Source organism: Phyllobates terribilis, unplaced genomic scaffold, assembly GCF_046119375.1.
Source record: "Phyllobates terribilis strain yellow unplaced genomic scaffold, ASM4611937v1 Scaffold_1__5_contigs__length_1240528914, whole genome shotgun sequence".
Taxonomy (NCBI): domain Eukaryota; kingdom Metazoa; phylum Chordata; class Amphibia; order Anura; family Dendrobatidae; genus Phyllobates; species Phyllobates terribilis.
This window is the reverse complement of record NW_027362761.1, coordinates 113554708-113575233: the sequence shown is the minus strand read 5'-3', so window position 1 is coordinate 113575233 and position 20526 is coordinate 113554708. Positions and strand designations below refer to the sequence as shown.

The following is a 20526-nucleotide window of genomic DNA, read 5'->3' as shown; positions in this document are numbered from 1 at the left end:
ATTATTGGCTATTAAACTCGCATTTGAACACTGGCGCCACTTCTTGGAAGGTGCGGAATTTCCCGTTCAGGTTCTTACGGATCATAAAAATCTGATATATCTTGATGCTGCCAAGCGCCTGAATGCCCGTCAGGCTAGGTGGGCACTGTTTTTCTCGCGGTTTAATTTCTCCGTTACTTACATCCCTGGTACTAAGAATGTTAAGGCGGATGCCTTGTCTCGCAGTTTTTCTCCCATAGTCGGTGCTGAGAAAGAGGAGAACATTTTACAAGAAGGTGTTGTGATAGCTGCTTTGGACTCCGTTTTGGAAGATGAGATTCTTAAAGCACAGGAGAATGCCCCATCTAACACTCCTCATGGGAGGTTGTTTGTGCCTGGGACCTTTAGGAGAGATTTGTTTGTTGAGTGTCACGAATCTCGGTTGGCAGGTCATCGCGGAATCTCTGAGACCAAGAGACTGGTGGGTCGCAGTTTTTGGTGGCCTGGATGGCAGAAGGAAGTCATTAAGTGGGTGCGTCAATGTACTATATGTGCTAGATCTAAGTCCTCACATACTCCTGCTGCGGGGTTGCTTTGTCCTTTGGAGGTTCCCAGTGCTCCTTGGACACATTTGGCTATGGACTTTATAACTGACCTTCCCCCCTCTGAGGGTTTTACTGTCATCTGGGTGGTCGTGGACCGTTTTAGCAAGATGTGTCACTTGGTTCCCTTCGTCAAACTGCCCTGCGCTAAAACTCTCGCTAAGGCCTTTGTCAAGGAAATTGTCAGACTTCATGGCGTTCCTACTGACATTGTTTCTGATAGGGGTCCTCAGTTCGTGGCTCGTTTTTGGCGTGCCTTTTGTGACAGGTTGGGAGTTCATTTGTCGTTCTCGTCCGGATATCATCCTAAATCTAATGGCCAGACAGAAAGGAAAAACCAGGATGTTGAGCAGTTCTTGCGTTGTTTTGTGGCAGACAATCAAGAGGGGTGGTCTGAGTTTCTGCCACTTGCTGAATTTGCTCTGAACAATCATACATCTTCTTCTGCTGGTTGTTCGCCTTTTTTTTGTTGTTCTGGGAGACATCCGTCGTTTGGGTCGTTCTCCAAGTTGGGATCTGCCGTGCCTGAGGAGGAGAATTTTTCCGGTGATTTGGAGAGAGTTTGGACGGATGTGCGTGGTAATCTTCAGGAGGCCAACAGAAAATCTAAAGACTACTTTGATAAGAAACGACAGGAGGTTTTGTTCGCTGTTGGTGACATGGTTTGGTTGTCCTCTAGGAATCTGCGGTTGAGGATTCCTTCTAAGAAATTGGGTCCCAAGTTTGTAGGGCCCTTTAAGGTGCTTCAGGTTGTCAACCAATCTGCTGTTAGGTTGGAGGTTCCTACCTCCTGGAGAATTAATCCGGTATTTCATGTCTCTCTGTTAAAAAAAGCTGTTGTGTCGGATGGTGACGCCTCTGCCTCTGTTCCTCCGGTGGTGGAGGACGGGGAATATGAAATTTCTCGCATCCTTAACTCTAGACGGTATAGAGGTAGTTTGCAGTATCTTGTGGCCTGGAAAGGTTTCGGACCCGAGGATAACTCTTGGGTGAGGTCAGATGATGTTTCCGCGTCCAGACTTATCAGAGCGTTTCACAGGAGATTTCCTGATAAGCCTGGTCCTAGGGGATCCGGAGGATCCTCTTAGAAGTGGGGGTACTGTTAGAACCTTGCTCTTAGGTTTTTTCCTTTGCTGGTCACATGACCTTGTTGGCCTATTTAATCCTGCTCCGCCCTTCTGGCTTTGCTGGACTTCATTGTATAACTACTTTCTAGCTAGCCTGTGCTCTGTATCTAACTCTGTTAGTTTGCTTGGTCTTCGGACCTCTATGTTCTATATATTTTGTTTGTTCGTCTGTCTGCTACTATTTCTGTTAGGAGGTGTCCCATTTTCCTCCCAGTCCTTAGTACTTGTAGGGATTCCTTCCCCACATCTATAGGTCTCCGTACAGACTAGCTTAGGACTTTAGCAGGTCTGATCGCAGGATCAGGTTCCCTGTTACATCGTAGGGATTCAGCTGAGTTCTATCGTAGGGACAGATCTCCTCTCTTTCCTTAGCTCTGGTAGCAGAACATAACAATTATGCCCAAAAAGTTCAATTTTAGTTTCATCAGACCACAGGACATGTCTCCAAAAATGAAGGTCTTTGTTCCTGTGTGCATCTGCAAATATTAATCTGGCTTTTTTATGTTTCTTTTGGAGTAGTGTGGCCTTTCAACCCATGTTGATACAGTACTCGTTTCACTGTGGATATTGACATAATCTTACCAGCTTCCGCCATCATCTTCACAAGTTTGTTTGCTTTTGCCCTTGGGTTGATATGCACATATCGGAACAAAGCACGTTCATCTCTGGGACACAGAACCCCTCTCCTTCCCTGAGTAGTATGATGGCTGGACATTCCCATCTTGTTTGTACTTCTGTATAATTGTTTGTACAGATGAACGAGGCACCTTCAGGTATCTTGAAATTGTAACCAAGCATAAGCCAGACTTGTGCAAGTCCACAATTCTCTTCCTGATATATTGGCTGATTTCTTTAGACTTTCCCATGATGCTACACAAAGAAGCAGGGTGTTTCAGGTGTGCATTAAAATACATCTGCGGGTATGTCTCTAATTAACTCAGATGTTGCAAAAAAAAAAAACTATCAGAAGCTTTCAAACACATGAAATCATCATATGGGCAGTCCAGAATTGTTTAAAGGCATAGTAATCTTAGTGTATGTAAACTTTTGACTTTGCAGTAAGTAATAAAAATGCCTTAAAACATTCTCTCTCTCTCTCTCATTATTCTGACATTTGGCAAATTTTAAAAATGATGGTAATCCTAACTGACCTAAAACGGGAAAGGTTTATTCTGATTTCATGTCAGATATTGAGAAAAACATGCATATGGGTCTTTTTATAGTGTATGTAAACTTCTGGTTTCAACTGTACATGCTTGCAGTTTTGACATTTGCTTGGACATGACAGCTAACATTTATTGATTGATATTAGATTACTAATTTGTTGTTTAGATTTGTATGCCACTAGGATTGTGCGCTCACTTTTCTTTTGGTTGTATTTCCCACCCGTGTACACCATTCTTTTTACCAATAAAATATTTAATATATTGCACAATTACCATTGACCTTTTTGTCATTTTTTTTTAATTCTGTTTGGTCTTCGCTATGTACTGGTAGAATGATTGCTTTTAGCAATAAGTAAAAGACCTTGAAAATATGGTCGTCGGCAAAACAACATTTTAAAGTGAAAGGGGTTGTCCGGTCTTAAGCTACAAGTCTGCAGTCATTCTATGTGACTGCATAATTGTGATTCATCACGCCGCACACAGTGTGCGCTGTGAGGATTCTCCGGTGTTGCCGCTGGGCGCATGACTAGATGGGCGTGTTCTCACTCAGTACAAGTGTATTGAGCGAGGGAGAATTCAGTCTAGTCGGAATATGGCTGGAAGTATGCAAATCGCATACTTGTGGTTACATGAGACTGCCCGCTCCCGACACCAAAGAATCCTCACAGCGTGCAGTGCGCGATATGTCAGGAATCACAAGACTGCAGTCACATAGAGTAACAATCAAAAGGTGGAACCGAATTGGTTAATTCCTGCACTGCCTGGAAAGGGAGAATATTTCAAAGTAGTGTTTTGAAGTAGCACACTTCTTTCTCAAGACAAATCACTGTGACCGTATTTGCGTTATGGTCATTCCAGTTTACTTACCCACATAGAGTAACTGCAGACTTGTAGCTACCATTTCACATCTGCACTACGGTTTCCATTTCCTACTGATGCCAAACCCTTTGGCAGATCCAAGCAGCTCCTTGGGGACTCAATTCACTTATGAGTTCAGTCTTTTATTTTTAGGAGTGTTATTTTAACAGCAAGAAGTGAGTTGTATGCTGAACTATTGTTGCCATCAAATGTGATGGTGACATCTATGGAAGCCACGGCAGAAGAACCAAACACGAACCAAAAGAAACCAGGTATGTGAAATATCTAATTATGTAACACTAGGAAAACAAGTTTTCTCTACATTTATGTATCAAAGCCTATAAAAAACTGGAGAATTTACTATAGATCGAAAACTAAACCAACCTTAAAATACGACCGTGCTTCTTTGTAGCGGCACTCTAAAAACCTTGAATGTGAAACCTCAGATAAAAAGCGTGAGGGATCTCTGGGGATCTTCACCTTTAATCTGTCTACAGTAATCTGGACCAGATCAACACTAAAAAAAAAAGAAAAGAAAAAGAAGAGTGTAAAGGAAAATTCTAGTCACCGCACAAAGTTACAATAATGATACATTAATGACACTTCTGCCCTTTTTTAAGAAGATGCTAGTAGGACATCAGTGGTGATAGGGCTCAAAAAATTAGTTATTTATTACATACATATATCACTTTTTATAGAGCTGGAAAAAGCACCCCTGAACGGCTGAAATGTTGTAAAAGATGTGAATTTATTCACCCAGGTTACACTTTCTAGCAAATAAAGTGAGCTTTTTTCCACTATATCCAAGAGTAATTGTCCACGTTTATCTATAGTCAGAGTAACCCAGTTGTCCCACTAGCATGTGTGAGACAATCTGCATATGGTGAACACTATTTCTGGACTGTACACATTGTAATAGCAGCAAATTTATGTCACAGTGTAGGAAGCAGCCAATAAAAGGGAGTGGAAAGACTTAGGCCCGTTTCATGGTCCGAATACAGACCACATCCCTTACACATTGACCGCGGGTCTTCTCACCTGAACTTAACTGCCTCATATGTGTCTACTATAGGGCTCAAAATGAGGCAATTAACATAGGCCTATGAGACTGTTGAATTTGGGTCAAATGCAAATACATTTTTGACTGTCATCAACCTTTCACAGCAACTTATTTCTTCATTTAAAGGTCTCATAATAATCTGCCTTCACCAAAAACTTTACCTGCTATAAGCCCCAGCATATCGACCAAACTGAAGCTTTCGGAAAGGCGCAAACTTCCGATCCATATTTCTCCTCAGTCGTAAAGGGCCGTGCCAGAGGTAGTTGCCACTCCTTTCATAAAACACTACTAAATGTATGGTGTGTGCTGCCATCTTGAAGATATAATGAAGAGGTATTTCTGTGCCTGAGAGATCATCCATTCCTTCCAGTCGTGGATCTCTTCCATCATATTTCTGCCACTGAAATCCCAGTTTTTCAGCGGCTCGAAAAATACTGCCCTATGATACATTTTCAGTTTGTAGAAAGTATGTCATGAAAGAGGACAACACCACATATCATATGAAGACATCTGAAAATTAATGGCCACTGCAATAGCAAATATAACCATTCTGCAAATGATCTATCTAGTTGATTACATTCTTATTCCCAAAAGGCCAGGGCTACAAGGTGAGATCTACTGCGTAACACTAAAATAGTACTGCATTGCGACATCCACCTAATGATTTCCTATGGTGTCGCACTGAGATCTGCAACCTCCTGTGACTGCGATCAAGTTGCAAGTGTTTCCAGATGTTTTGGATTTTATGTCGCTGGTCGCATAGACTTGAATAAAGTCACACGTGACTGCAAATTGTGTGCAACTTATCTGGGATTTGACAATTTTTCTAAAGCAAAATCACAGCTTCAAAATACAGGAAAAATATATATATCTTTGTATCGGGTTAGCCAGTAGATAGAAAAATATTTAGATTTGAGAGTCCTCAGTGGTTTATACCTTTAATGGCTAACTGAAAAGATGGTAACAAATTGCAAGCTTTTGAGACTACTCAGGTCTCTTCATCAGGCATAGCATAACGCAAAATTTGAAGAATCACATATTTATACACAACAGGACACAGGAATAATGCAATAGATGAGACAAGTGACATGAAGCAGAACTAGGAGTATGGGAGTGGGGAGAAAGAATTGTCGCAGTAAATATTGGAGCAGTTCATCGATAAGGAGTATGAAATTCACACAACAGCAAGTCTAAGACACGTTGCAAAGATGTTTTTGGATGCACGATTAGTCTGAGAATAGATGTTGTTAGACATGTGTCGCCATATAACCCCAGCCTAATTGTTAATAAAAGCAATATTCGGCCATTCAGTACACAGGAAAAGATGGCCGACAACCTATGTGGTAGCATTAATGGAAGCCATTATCCTTACTTTATGTTCCCATGTCTTGTCTAGTAGGCCCAAAGTAGTGATGTCTCTCTGCTTGCAGAAATATTGACATCCCAGTGGCAAACTGTCTGGCGAGCTCCTCAGCTGTTCTACATCACTTCTTAAGAGTCCCAAAATCTGAGAATCCGCTAGAAAAACTGGTACATTGTGATTGGAAACCAAATTCAAAAAGGTTTTAACCACTTTCTGTATGGAAAAAAATAAAAAGTGTTATTATCTTACAACATTCAATTTTGTTCTTTCTGATAAACACATGGACTCACTAAATTACCAGCTAAAGCAGAGGTCCCCAACCGCAGGTCCGCGGACCAGGACCGGGCCGTTGGGGTTTTTCAGCCGGTCCGCGGGGAGAGGGGGCCCCTCCAGCCTCCAGCAGGGCCGCCATCAGGGCATGACTGCCCTGACTCCAGTATGGGGCCCGGCCGGTAGGAGCCCCCTCGGAGCCCCCCTCTTGTGCGTCTCTCTCCTCATGGGGCCCCCGGCCGCATGCTAAGCGCCGGGTCCGGGACATCTTAGCGCTGCGCTGCTGCGGCAGCACCTTCATGATTCCCCTGACTTCCGGTCATGTGACGGCGCCGTCACATGGCCGGAAGTCAGGAGAACCTGGTGTCAGCGATTTGGACGAGCGCCAGGATTCTGCAGGGATCGCATGGGGGTAAGTATAACAAGTTTTATTTTTTTTTTAAATACAATTAACTAGGAGTGGGGGGAATGGGAGATGCACATGGGGGGAGGGGAGAGATGAGAGATGCACATGGGGGAGGGGAGAGATGAGAGATCCACATGGGGGGGAGGGGAGAGATGAGAGATGCACATGGGGGAGGGGAGAGATGAGAGATCCACATGGGGGGAGGGGAGAGATGAGAGATCCACATGGGAGGGAGGGGAGAGATGAGAGATCCACATGGGAGGGAGGGGAGAGATGAGAGATGCACGGGGGGGTGAGAGATGCACGGGGGGGATGAGAGATGCACGGGGGGTGGATGAGAGATGCACGGGGGGTGGATGAGAGATGCACGGAGGGGGATGAGAGATGCACGGAGGGGGATGAGAGATGCACGGAGGGGGATGAGAGATGCACGGAGGGGGATGAGAGATGCACGGAAGGGGATGAGAGATGCACGGAGGGGGATGAGAGATGCACGGGGGTGAGCTGCACATGGGGGGGTGAGAGATGCACATGGGGGGGTTATGTTTACATAACTTTGTTGCCTTATGAAGGGCGGGGGGGGCCCCCAAAAATTTCTTGCACAGGGGCCCACTACAGTCTGTGTCCGCCCCTGGGATGAAGTAAATGCAGCTGAACAGCAGCTGTCAGGACAGCTGCCCTGTCCTGCTACAGGGCGTGATGGGGCCTCAGTGATGCGGCTCCTGGCACAGCACATTATGTGGGGCTCCTGGCATAGCTCCTGGCGGGGACCTGGTCTACACTATATGATAAGTATGCACTAAACTCCAAATCCCTCCATTACCCCGCCCCCATATGACCAAAGCCCCGCCCACCCCACCCCCTCCTTGCTGGGCCATGGAAAAATGATCTTGCTTCAAGCCGGTCCCTGGTGCAAAAAAGGTTGGGGACCACTGAGCTAAAGGAAGCACATCTATGTTTGCCAGCAGAGCTGCATTTAGAGCAGTCAGAGCAGCAATCAGAGTTCTGAAGGAGGTTTCTTTGGGATATTCAGGCACACTACTGAAACCTCAGCTTAGATTCTATAATGGGATGAACATATGAGATTGTACATTGGCAGTGTCTGTTCCATATGCACACTGAACTAGAAAAGGCAGCTGATAAAATTTGGCGCAGAGACTGCATAATTGGAAATATTGCGGGGGAGGTGAATGGGATACATGACACAATTCGAGATTAGTACAAGTAAAGAAAACAATTATCAGAGATACAAATCACCATCTAATTATGCAATTTTCTGCATGAGAAATAGAAGGCTTGGATTAACTGTTGAAAGTTGAAAAATGTCAAGTTTGGATTGAAGCCACTATTTTTCCAGATGGGGAACTCCATGTAAGCAATACTGAAATGTCACTGTTACTGTTCAGCAGCACAGTTATGGTGGATAAATGTAAAGTAAATTGATGGGACATAATGTAATAACAAGACAGACCCCTCTTTTCTGAAGATGAAACCCGTAGACCTGCAAAGAACATGACAAGGTCATTCTACTTACCCAATGTGTACTGTCCTGAGCTGACAAGCTTCCTTTCAGCTTGGAGAAAGCCGGGCCATTCTAAGAAAAAAATAATAAGCATAATGAAAAGAAATGAATGAAAAATACAAGCCAATTGGCTGATACAAAATTCACTGGCTGCAGTCAAGATCTGCAGAAAGACCCAGCGATATGAAACTACATCAGGATTTTACGGCAGATTTCATCTCAAAAATGTAGGTCAGGTCTACGGAAAGCTGCAGCAGAAGATTATATAATACACAGAATGATCTTGTTTCCATTCATGCAGATTTTGGAAATTCACAGCCTTGTCCAGAGGAGGTGGATCATTTGTGTTGTGGATATCATCCTATTTGAAAATGCACTGCATTCTACCATTTCGCTGCATTCTACCATTTCGCTGCATACTACCATTTCTCACAGATTTTCTAGTAAGTGCAAAATGAGGTTTTGAAAACCCGTAAATCCATGGCAATTCTGAGACATCTGGCTCCAGCCTTACAGAAATTCTATGACAGCATTAGGCTAGATTCCCACACAAAGCATTTTGCAGAATTTTTACTTGGTTTTTTGTTGGTGTTCTTTTAATTGAAAAATACTGGGGAAAGGGGTACTTTAAAGTCTATAGTAAATTATTGAAAAGTCTAAAAGATACAGCCTTTTTTTGGCTTCCCCCTCTAAATGCACCATGTTCTGGTATTTTTTCTGTTTTTTTTCCCTATAAGCCTCCATTTAAGGGTAAGTGCATACAAAGGGTTTTGTTTTTTTTTTAGGAGTCTTTTTCAATGAGACTGCTCCGAAAAATGGCTGGAAAAAATAAACACATAAAAAACCCTTCAAATCCTCTCAGTATTTATTTCTATTGTACAACCACTTCGCTGCTTATATGTCCAGTCTTTTGAGCGTTTTTCTATTGATTCAGGTTTTGACTGGTGGGTCACTTTTTTTTAAAGTGTCTCAAAACTAGTCACTGTCCAATCAAAAGGCTGCAAAAATAAACACTTAAAAAAAAAAAAAAAAACTCTCCAAAAACTCATGACTTTGTATAACATGTTTAAGACACCGACACACCCATCAAAGTTTTCGTAGGTGAAGTCGCTTCAGGGAAAAGCCGGTGGTCTTTTTCTTGAAGCAGCTTCACTGGAGGTGTTCCCGTCATTTTTGCACTGTCTTTTTGCTATGATTTCAACTATAACTAGCTTAGATTTAAATTATAGCTAGCAAGCATCTTTCTTGTGGAAACCTCCCCGAAGAATGAATGTCACTTTTTAGACCTGCTTCACGATTTCCAACTCCTTAAGTGGTTAAGAGGAGCAACAAAGACTGAACGGGCGCACAGCAAAGTCATTTTGACATTGAGGTGCATGATGTTCATTTTTTGTGGCGGTTCTGCAGCAATTTTTTTAGCCAGATTCCAGGCAGAATTCGCTTGAAATTTTACATTTCTGCTCAGTGTCCTCTCAAACAAAACTCCGCAAAAACGCACAAGTGGCTTCAAGAAAACCAAAATCTCCCCAGAGAAAAAGAATTCATTAAAAAGTGGTTTCCACGAGAAAACATGTCATTTTTGACCACCTCAAAAAAAACTCCATGTGCACACAGCCTAACACTTCAAAAATGTCACGCAAAACTCATCTTATAAGGCTGGGGACACACGACTTTGACACAGGTTACATGACCAAAGATTGCTGTATGCCACTGCTACATTGCAGCATGATACAAGTGGCATTTTGGCTCACAATTTTACCACGAGCAAGATAAGCAAGAAAATTCAACTGGTTCTAACTTTTTTTTGCAACTTGTTTGCCGCAGTTGCTGGGTCTTGTGGGTCGCAATGTGACCCTATTCACTTGAAAAATATAAAAGTAACATGCAGCAACCTTTGGCTGCACGACCTGTCTTGTACCTAAGGTCGCAGTGCAGCCCAGCCTAAGGGCTCATACCCTTGTGTGAAAAAAAAACGAATATCCGATATCTGCACCGAAAAATCAGACAAATGTCATGCAATTTTCAAGCAAGGACAATGTGATTTTTCACACCTATTGTTATGCAAATGCATGGGCTTTTGCATAGAGGAATTCTCTATGACATTTACACAGAGTTTTCCAAAGAAATATTCTTCACTACACAGACACACATACTGTATATATCTGTGTGTGTAGTGAAGAATTTTTTTAAAAAAAATAATTAATAATAAATGACATGTACCGTAAGCTACACAAGCAAAGCACTGAATACATAGCTCACTCGCATATTTATATCTAGATACAAATATGCAAGTGAGATATGTATTCAGTGCTTTGCTTGTGTAGCTTACGGTATATGTAATTTATTAAATAATTTGGGAAAAAAAATGGAGTGAGGTCCACCTAAATTTTAATCACCAGCAGAGGGAAAACAGACAGCTGTGGGCTGATGTTTGTAGCCTGGGAAGAGGGTAATACCCATGGAGGTTCCCAGGCTATTAATATTAGCTCTCAGCTGTCTATTTACTGGTTATTAAAATGGGGGACCCCCCAAAAAATTTGACCTAAGGTCCCCCTATTTTAACAACCAGCATAGGCTAGGCAGACAGCTGGGGGTTGATATTAATAGCTTAGGAAGGGGCCATCAATATTGGCCCCCTCCCAGGCTAGAAACACCAGCCGTCAGCCGCCCCAGAAAGTTCTCACGCTCGCAGTGCCGGAAGAAAGGTCATCGGTGTTCATCTTAATGACGTAGGCACTCGTGCTGATGTCACTGAGATGAACGGAGTTCATTGGATTTGAATCCTGCTCAACTTTATCTCGTCACCGCGAGTCACTGAGGTGCGCAAGCATGTGCAACTCAGTGCCTCTGCAGGATGGCAGGCTGTATAGTCGCATTGTGCAACAATTCAGCCTGCCATCTAGATGTAGCAGAGCTAGCACCATCGCTGGACAAATGGATTATTTAATTTATGTCGGGAACAGGTGACGATTATGTTGCTTTATTATTTTATTTTTATTTCAGGTGACATAGGCTTCAAGGTCTTACTTACTTATGGTAAGTATGGCTGTTAGTTAAATTTAGATTCATTAAAGGAGTCTGCGTGTTTATTCCAAATAAATTAATTTATTCTGGGTGTTTGTGTTTTATTTCACTATTTGACTATAGAGTTAGTAATGGTTGTGTCTTATAGATGCCTCTGCATTACTAACCCTGGGCTTGATGTCACCTGGCAAAATAAAGCTGACATCAACCTCAATCCTATTACCCCCGCACCAGGGCAAGTGAGAAGAGCTGAGGCTAAGCAGCAGAGTATGCGCACCTTATGGATGCGCCTTTTCTGGGGTGGCTGAGAGCTGATGTTTTTAGTCTGGGGGGTGTGGGGGGGGGCAATATCCATGGCCCCTTCCTAGGCTATTAATATCAGCAACCAGCTGTCTCCCTAGCATTTGCTGGTTGTTAAAATACGGGGGACCCCCCCATATAATTTTTTTGGGGGGCTCCCCATTTTAATAACCAGTAAAGGCTATGTATATCTATCTATTCTCTCTATTTTATAATGTCGGGTCCCGCTGTGATTTTACTGTACGCGGCTGATGAATTGTCGGGTTTTCAAGTAGATGGGCGCTAAAAAGTCGTACGGCACTCGCATGGTCCGAGTGCCGTGCGATTTTTTTTCTCACACCCATTTACTTGCATTGGTGAGTCTCATCCGATATATGCGGCAAAACACAGCATTCCACAATTTTTTTCTCAGTCCGATTTCGATCGGATCCGACCTGAGAAAAAAAAAAAATCGTAGATGCACAGGGATTCATTGACTAATGTTATTCTGGGTGCAATCCGATATTTTATCAGATTGGACTCGTCTGTTTTTCTCACAAATGAGTATGAGCCCTACACGTTAAAAAATAAAAAAATGCCATCAAAAACACTTGTAACTTGAGGGCTCAAATAGGTTCATAAAAGGACTGATTTTTCATACATGTCTCCACTTATTAGGATCCAGTGTTAACAGGAATAAAATCCCCGAAAACTTCACACTCTATACCCCAAATATGTCTATAGTGGATCACAGTGCTGTATAACATGGTAAGAAATATTACCTTAGTAGATATGTAGTATCGGTAGTAGTACAGCTGGAACAGAAGAAACAATGTACTTGCCGCTGTCAGCACAGCCAGCACTACGTTTTTGTTGACTCGTTGCATTATCCCGGACTCGCAGATGTGAGATAGCAATGCATATCAGATCAGGGCATTGTTGTCAGGTCACATGGAGTATGCACTGTAATATGTCACAATAAGAGTATTACTGCAGTCATGTCATCACTACATGCAGAAAGCAAAGAATGCGTTCTATCTACATAGGAAAGGTCAATGAGTGACTGTGAGTAACTGCAAGGATGGGGGTGTTACATAGCAAGCAGAAGACTTCAAGAGGAATGAGAGCTAAAAAGTGTGTCCTGAGCAATAAAGCCCCCTACAGTATGACAGATGACTTTTGATGTAATGTTCACACTTTTTCAAGCAAACACGCTTCAGGAATTGCTCCTTCTCTCTGAAATTTTGTAACCCTAAAGCCTTTTTTTAGCATCTTTTTTTTTGTTTCTTGAGCGTTTTATCATTTTTTCAGTTAGGTGGGAGTCTTTTCTTGCTAGGATATTCTGCACTTTTTTTAAGAACTATTAAACAAAGAAGAAAACACTAGCAAAAACACAGACAAATGGTATGTGCACATGTTAAGTATTTGGTGCAGAAATTTCTGCATCTCTTGGTAGCGGGTTTTTTTTTTCCATGTGTTTTTGGACCAGATTTTTTCCCCACTCATTAGTATGGGTGAAATCTGCAGCAAAAACGCTGAAAGAATTTACATTCTGCAGATCTGAATGTGGAAGTCACAAATAAGCAACGTGCACATGAAACTTCAGGATTCTCATTCACTTTGCCGGCATCAGGAAAGCTTCAGGTTTTGTGACACATCTGCGCAGAAAAAAACTGCAACAAAAACACGACAGATCTGCAAGGTGTGCACAGGCCTTCATAGTGGTTTTTGTAGTTTTGAAAGACACATCTAACAGCAGTGTGAAAACTGACATAAGCCCTGCGAATAACCAACCAGTTCAGCTCTAAAAGACCCCGATACACATTAACCCCTTCCTGCAAAAAGATGTTGTATTCATGTCCTGAGAAGGGGTCTTCACTCGTGGAAAGGGCTCAGTAGCTCAGTTCTCTCCACATGCAGCAGATACCAGCTATATTATATAGCCGGCACCTTTCTCTAACAAGTTCTGGCTGTTAACCATTTTAATGTCGCTTCTCTGACAGCAGCATTTAAATGGAATGCATGATGGTGCCAGCGCGTATCGGCTCCCATCGGTGTCCCTCAACGTAATCACAAGGGACCAATGGTTTACTATGACAGTCGGGGGTCTGCTGAATACCCCTGTCTCTGTTATCTGCGTCATCCTGTAAAGCTTAGCCATGGGCTGAGACCGAGATTTTCACTATACACAATATATTACATAAGTGATCAATCAATCCCAGGTTGCAATCTCCTAACGGAATTAAAAAATAAAGCTTTTAAAAACAAAGAATTAAAGAAAATATACAGTACGGACCAAAAGTTTGGACACACCTTCTCATTTAAAGATTTTTGTGTATCTTCATGACTATGAAAATTGTACATTCACACTAAAGGCATCAAAACTATGAATTAACACATGTGGAATTATATACTTAACAAAAAAGTCTGAAACAACTGAAAATATGTCTTATATTCTAGGTTCTTCAAAGTAGCCACCTTTTGCTTTGAGGACTGCTTTGCACACTCTTGGCATTCTCTTGATGAGCTTCAAGAGGTAGTCACCGGAAATGGTCTTCCAACAATCTTGAAGGAGTTCCCAGAGATGCTTAGCACTTGTTGGCCCTTTTGCCTTCACTCTGCGGTCCAGCTCACCCCAAACCATCTTGATTGGGTTCAGGTCTGGTGACTGTGGAGGCCAGGTCATCTGGCGTAGCACCCCATCACTCTCCTTCTTGGTCAAACAGCCTGGAGGTGTGTTTGGGGTCATTGTCCTGTTGAAAAATAAATGATGGTCCAACTAAACGCAAACCGGATGGAATAGCATGCCGCTGCAAGATGTTGTGGTAGCCATGCTGGTTCAGTATGCCTTCAAATTTTGAATAAATCCCCAACAGTGTCACCAGCAAAGCACCCCCACACCATCACACCTCCTCCTCCATGCTTCACGGTGGGAACCAGGCATGTAGAGTCCATCCGTTCACCTTTTCTGCGTCACACAAAGACACGGTGGTTGGAACCAAAGATCTCAAATTTGGACTCATCAGACCAAAGCACAGATTTCCACTGGTCTAATGTCCATTCCTTGTGTTCTTTAGCCCAAACAAGTGTCTTCTGCTTGTTGCCTGTCCTTAGCAGTGGTTTCCTAGCAGCTATTTTACCATGAAGGCCTGCTGCACAAAGTCTCCTCTTAACAGTTGTTGAAGAGATGTGTCTGCTGCTAGAACTTTGTGTGGCATTGACCTGATCTCTAATCTGAGCTGCTGTTAACCTGCGATTTCTGAGGCTGGTGACTCGGATAAACTTATCCTCAGAAGCAGAGGTGACTCTTGGTCTTCCTTTCCTGGGGCGGTCCTCATGTGAGCCAGTTTCTTTGTAGCGCTTGATGGTTTTTGCAACTGCACTTGGGGACACTTTCAAAGTTTGCCCAATTTTTCGGACTGACTGACCTTCATTTCTTAAAGTAATGATGGCCACTCGTTTTTCTTTACTTAGCTGCTTTTTTCTTGCCATAATACAAATTCTAACAGTCTTTTCAGTAGGACTATCAGCCGTGTATCCACCTGACTTCTGCACAACACAAGTGATGGTACCAAACCCCATTTATAAGGCAAGAAATCCCACTTATTAAACCTGACAGGGCACACCTGTGAAGTGAAAGCCATTTCCGGTGACTATCTCTTGAAGCTCATCAAGAGAATGCCAAGAGTGTGCAAAGCAGTCATCAAAGCAAAAGGTGGCTACTTTGAAGAACCTAGAATATAAGACATATTTTCAGTTGTTTCACACTTTTTTTGTTAAGTATATAATTCCACATGTGTTAATTCATAGTTTTGACGCCTTCAGTGTGAATGTACAATTTTCAAAGTCATGAAAATACAGAAAAATCTTTAAATGAGAAGGTGTGTCCAAACTTTTGGTCTGTACTGTATATAAAAGTCAAATCACCCCCTTTTTCCTCCTATTGAAAAATAAAGTAAAAAAAAAACATATTTGATATTTTAAGTCTGATCTTTTAAACTATGCAATTAATTAATCTGATCGGTAAATGCTGTAAAGACAAAAAAAAAAAATCAAAACCCTACAGTTGCATTTTTTGGGTCCCCTCACTTCTCTAAAAAAAATATAATAAGCAATCAAAGCATCGTATGTACACAAAATTGGTATCAATAAAAACGTCAGCTCACCACACAAAAAAAACAACACTTTTTCCATCACTTAAATAAAAATGTATACATGTTTGGTATTACTGTAATCAGACAATCATATTTCCAGGTCATTTTTTACTGCACATTAAACGTCGTAAAAACAAACAAACAAAAAAATGGCGGAATTGCCTTTTTTTTTTTTTTTTTTATGATTTCACCACACTTGGATTTTTTCCCTGTGTTTCAGTGCAATGTATGGTAAAATGAACAGACCTAATATGGCTATATCGTCGGAAAAGTAAAAAAAAAAAAAAAAGTTATGGCTCTTGAAGGAAGGGGAGGGTAAAACCTAAAACGCAAAAAAGAAAAATTCCCTGATCTTTAAAAGATTAAAGACAAGCCAGTCTGATGTGTATTACGGCCTCCTGGCTCGCCCCTGACAGTTGCTGTTGTGGAAGACAAGATTCTGGATGTTGGAATCTCAATAACTGATCCGATGGAGTTAAGCCGCTGCCTGAGGTGTCCAGCTGAGGCTTATGCCTACCACCCAATAGATAAAACCATAAGGCTTGACAGGACCCAGCACTTACAATCCTGGCCGAAAGTGTTGGCACCCTTGAAACTGTTTCAGAAAATTATTGCAATTAAAAGTTTTGTTATACACGTTTACACTTTCTGTGCATTGTAACAACACAAAAAAACAGGGAAAAAGGGCAAATTGGACATAATTTCACACAAAACCCCAAAAATTGGCCAGACAAAATTGTTGGCATCCTCAACTTAATATTTAGTTGCACACCCTTTGGAACAAATAACTGCAATCAATCACTTCCTATAGCCATCAACAAGCTTCTTACACCTCTAAGCTGGAATTTTGGACCACTCTTCTTTTGCAGACTGCTCCAGGTCTCTCATATTTGAAGCGTGCCTGCTCCCAACAGCAATTCTAAGATCTCTCCACAGGTGTTGAATGGGATTTAGATTCGTACTCATTGCTGGCCACTTCAGAACTCTCAAGCGCTTTGTTTCCATCCATTTCTGGACGCTTCTTGAAGTATGTTTGAGGTCATTGCCCTGCTGGAAAACCTAGAATGCAAACCCAGCTTTCTGATACTGCGCACTACATTGCGACCCAAAATCCTTTGGTAATCTTCAGATTTCATGATGCCTTGCACACAGACAAGACACCCAATGCCAGAGGCAGCAAAATAACCCCAAAACATCTTTGAAACTCCACCATATTTGATTGTAGGTACTGTATTCTTTTCTTTGTAGGCCTCATTCCGTTTTCCGTAAACAGTAGAATGACGTGCTTTACCAAAAAGCTCTATCTTGGTCTCATCTGACCACAAGACGCTGACACTGATGGACCCTGAGCCCGCAGGGCAGCTTGAATGTCTTTGGAATTTGATTGGGGCTGCTTATCCACCATCCAGACTATCCTGCTTTGCAACCTTTCATCAATTTTTCTCTGCAGTCCACGCCAAGTGAGAATAGCTACAGTGCACAGTGGACAAAGGAACATCAAGATCTCTGGAGGACTTGTAACAATGAGATTGTTGATATTTTTCAACAATTTTGGTTCTCAAGTCCTCAGAGAGTTCTCTTCTCATCTTTCTGTTCTCCATGTGGCAAACCCAGACACACAATGCAAAGATTGAGTCAAATTCTCACCTTTTCATTTGGTTTCAGGTGTGATTTTCATATTCCCCACAACTGTTGTTACTTGCCACAGGTGAGTTTGAACGAGCATCACATGATTGAAACAAAGTTGTTAACCCACAATTTTGGAAAGGTGCCAACAATTTTGACTGGTCTGTTTTGGGGGTTTTGTGTGAAATTCTGTCCAATTTGCAGTTTTTTTTGTGTTGTTCCAATACACACAAAGGAAATAAACATGTGTATAACAAAACATGTGTAATTGCAATAATTTCTAGGAGAAATACTTCATTTTCAGGAACAATTTCAAGGATACCAACACTTTTGGCCATGTATGTATGTGTATGGGGAAGCTGGGGGAGATGGTCACATGAACGGTCAGACAACAGCGATCTCATGTGTGAGGCCAGCTTCAGACTATGTTCACATGCAGCAGATTTGTTGCAGAAATGTCTGTGTTTTTCCCATTTATCTGAATAGGGCTTGCACATATCTTTTGCTGGAGAAAGTAAACACATACAACCACAGAAGAAACACATATATGAATATTGTGGACTTTTCTGCCACAAATCTGCAGGGTATGAACATCCAGTACCATAATGTCACATAACAGATGAACAGCCACCGCTGCTGCTGCAAGCACCGAGAAATCCTAATGTAAAGCCCCGATCTGTTATAACATCAGAATATATGCCGAGGGGTGCGACAGGTAAAATGGCTTTACATGGAGGGACGCTCCTTCAGCTCAGGCCACGGCCCCACTATCAGTATTTGGTCAGTATTTTTTCTCAGGAGTGGGAGCCAAAACCAGGAGTGGGTGATAAATGCAGAATTGGTGACTTGTTTCTATTATACCTTTTCTCTAATTGTTCCTCACATGGTTTTATCTCCAAATCCTGAGAAAAAATACTGACCGAATACTGATCAAATACTGATAGTGGGGCCATGGCCTTAGGGATGCCCTACTTTATTTTTTTTCAGACGATAATTCTTTTCAGTGGGATCTATATAGTGTATTATTTATCAGAGCAATAAACCTATAGAAGCACAGACATATATATATATATATACACATATATATACACACAAACAAGTGAATAGATGTACATACACGCGCACGTCCAGCACTATACTGTGACACAGAACAGCCCACCCTTCCTGGCATATTACCTGCCCCCCTCCAGTCCTGCGGTTATCTGTGGAGCCACTGCCATAAAGCACGGAGGCGTAACACACAGTGAGGCTCTATAGTCACTGTCACTTTAAGAGAACGTTCTTGCTATAGATGGTAAATCTTAGTGAGCAAAAGGACCTTTGATGATGTCATGACCATGTGATCAGTCACATGTGTGGGCGGAGTCAGGCTGTGGACTGTGTGATGGTGTGATATGTCTGTGAGGGGACGCTAGCTTCTGTGACTAGAATGAAGCTGCCCCTGTGAGGTGTTCTGCTCCATGTAGAATGCTGTGTATGTATAGATGGAGGCAGTGTGTTTCTGCATTGTGGCAGCGCTGTGTATGTATTGTGTGAGGTTGTGTATATAGTGTGGGAGGCTTTATGTGTTATATGAGGCTCTGTGTATTGTGTGTAGCTCTGTGTGTGTCTTGTGAGGTTATGTACATATTGTGTGAGGTGTTTTGTGTGAAGCTGTGTGCGTACTGTATATTGTGTGAGGCTTTATGTTTTGTGTGAGGTTGTGTGTATATTGTGTGAGGCTGTGTTGTGTTTATGCCTTAACCCTTACATGTCAAACCCTGGCTCGTGGGCCAAATCTAGCCTGCAGGGTAGTTATATTTAGCCCGTGACACCAGAACAGCCACCCCTATGGGGCCATTATACTGTATAGAGAACTATGTGGGGCCATTATACTGTATGGAGGACTATGTGGTGCCATTATTCTGTATGGAGGACTATGTGGAGCCCATTATACTGTATAGAGAACTATGTGGGGCCATTATACTGTATGGAGGACTATGTGGGGCCATTATACTGTATGGAGGACTATGTGGGGCCATTATACTGTATGGAGGACTATGTGGGGCCCATTATTCTGTATGGAGGACTATGTGGGGCCATTATACTGTATGGAGGGCTATGTGGGGCCATTATACTGTATGGAGGACTATGTGGGGTCATTATACTGTATGGAGGACTATGTGGGGCCCATTATTCTGTATGGAGGACTATGTGGGGCCATTATACTGTATGGAGGGCTATGTGGGGCCATTATACTGTATGGAGGACTATGTGGGGCCATTATACTGTATGGAGGACTATGTGGGGCCCATTATTCTGTATGGAGGACTATGTGGGGCCATTATACTGTATGGAGGACTATGTGGGGCCATTATACTGTATGGAGGACTATGTGGGGCCATTATACTGTATGGAGGACTATGTGGGGCCATTATTCTGTATGGAAGACTATGTGGGGCCATTATACTGTATGGAGGGCTATGTGGGGCCATTATACTGTATGGAGGACTATGTGGGGCCCATTATTCTGTATGGAGGACTATGTGCTCCCATTATTCTGTATGGAGGACTATGTCAAGCCCATTATACTGTATGGAGGACTATGTGGTCCCATTATTCTGTATGGAGGACTATGTCAAGCCCATTATACTGTATGGAGGACTATGTGGGGCCCATTATACTGTATGGAGGACTATGTGGGGCCCATTATTCTGTATGGAGGACTATGTGGTCCCATTCTGTATGGAGGACTATGTCAAGCCCATTATACTGTATGGAGGACTATGTGGGGCCCAATATACTGTATGGAGGACTATGTGGGGCCATTATACTATATGGGGGACTATGTGGTGCCATTATACTGTATGGAGGACTATGTGCGGCCCACTATACTGTATGGAGGACTATGTGGGCCCATTATTCTGTATGGAGGACTATGTGGGCCCATTATTCTGTATGGAGGACTATGTGGGCCCATTATACTGTATGGAGGACTATGTGGGGCCATTATACTGTATGGAGGACTATGTGGGGCCCATTATACTGTATGGAGGACTATGTGGGGCCCATTATACTGTATGGAGGACTATGTGGGGCCCATTATACTGT

General features: G+C 42.4%; 1 protein-coding gene across 1 annotated transcript in view; it reads right to left on the bottom strand.

The window, feature by feature from the left end:
* Nucleotides 1-18644, bottom strand: part of FKTN (fukutin) — a 52547-nt gene extending 33903 nt beyond the window's left edge. Inside the window, exons 1-6 of the mRNA XM_073666687.1 lie at nucleotides 18613-18644; nucleotides 12439-12619; nucleotides 8366-8425; nucleotides 6165-6368; nucleotides 4954-5231; nucleotides 4117-4249 (exon numbers count right to left, since the gene is read on the bottom strand). Coding sequence (XP_073522788.1) covers nucleotides 4117-4249; nucleotides 4954-5231; nucleotides 6165-6368; nucleotides 8366-8425; nucleotides 12439-12543 — 780 coding nt within the window. The 5' untranslated portion in view covers nucleotides 12544-12619; nucleotides 18613-18644. The remainder of the gene's footprint in view (nucleotides 1-4116; nucleotides 4250-4953; nucleotides 5232-6164; nucleotides 6369-8365; nucleotides 8426-12438; nucleotides 12620-18612) is intronic.
* Between the last annotated feature and the right edge of the window lie 1882 nt (nucleotides 18645-20526).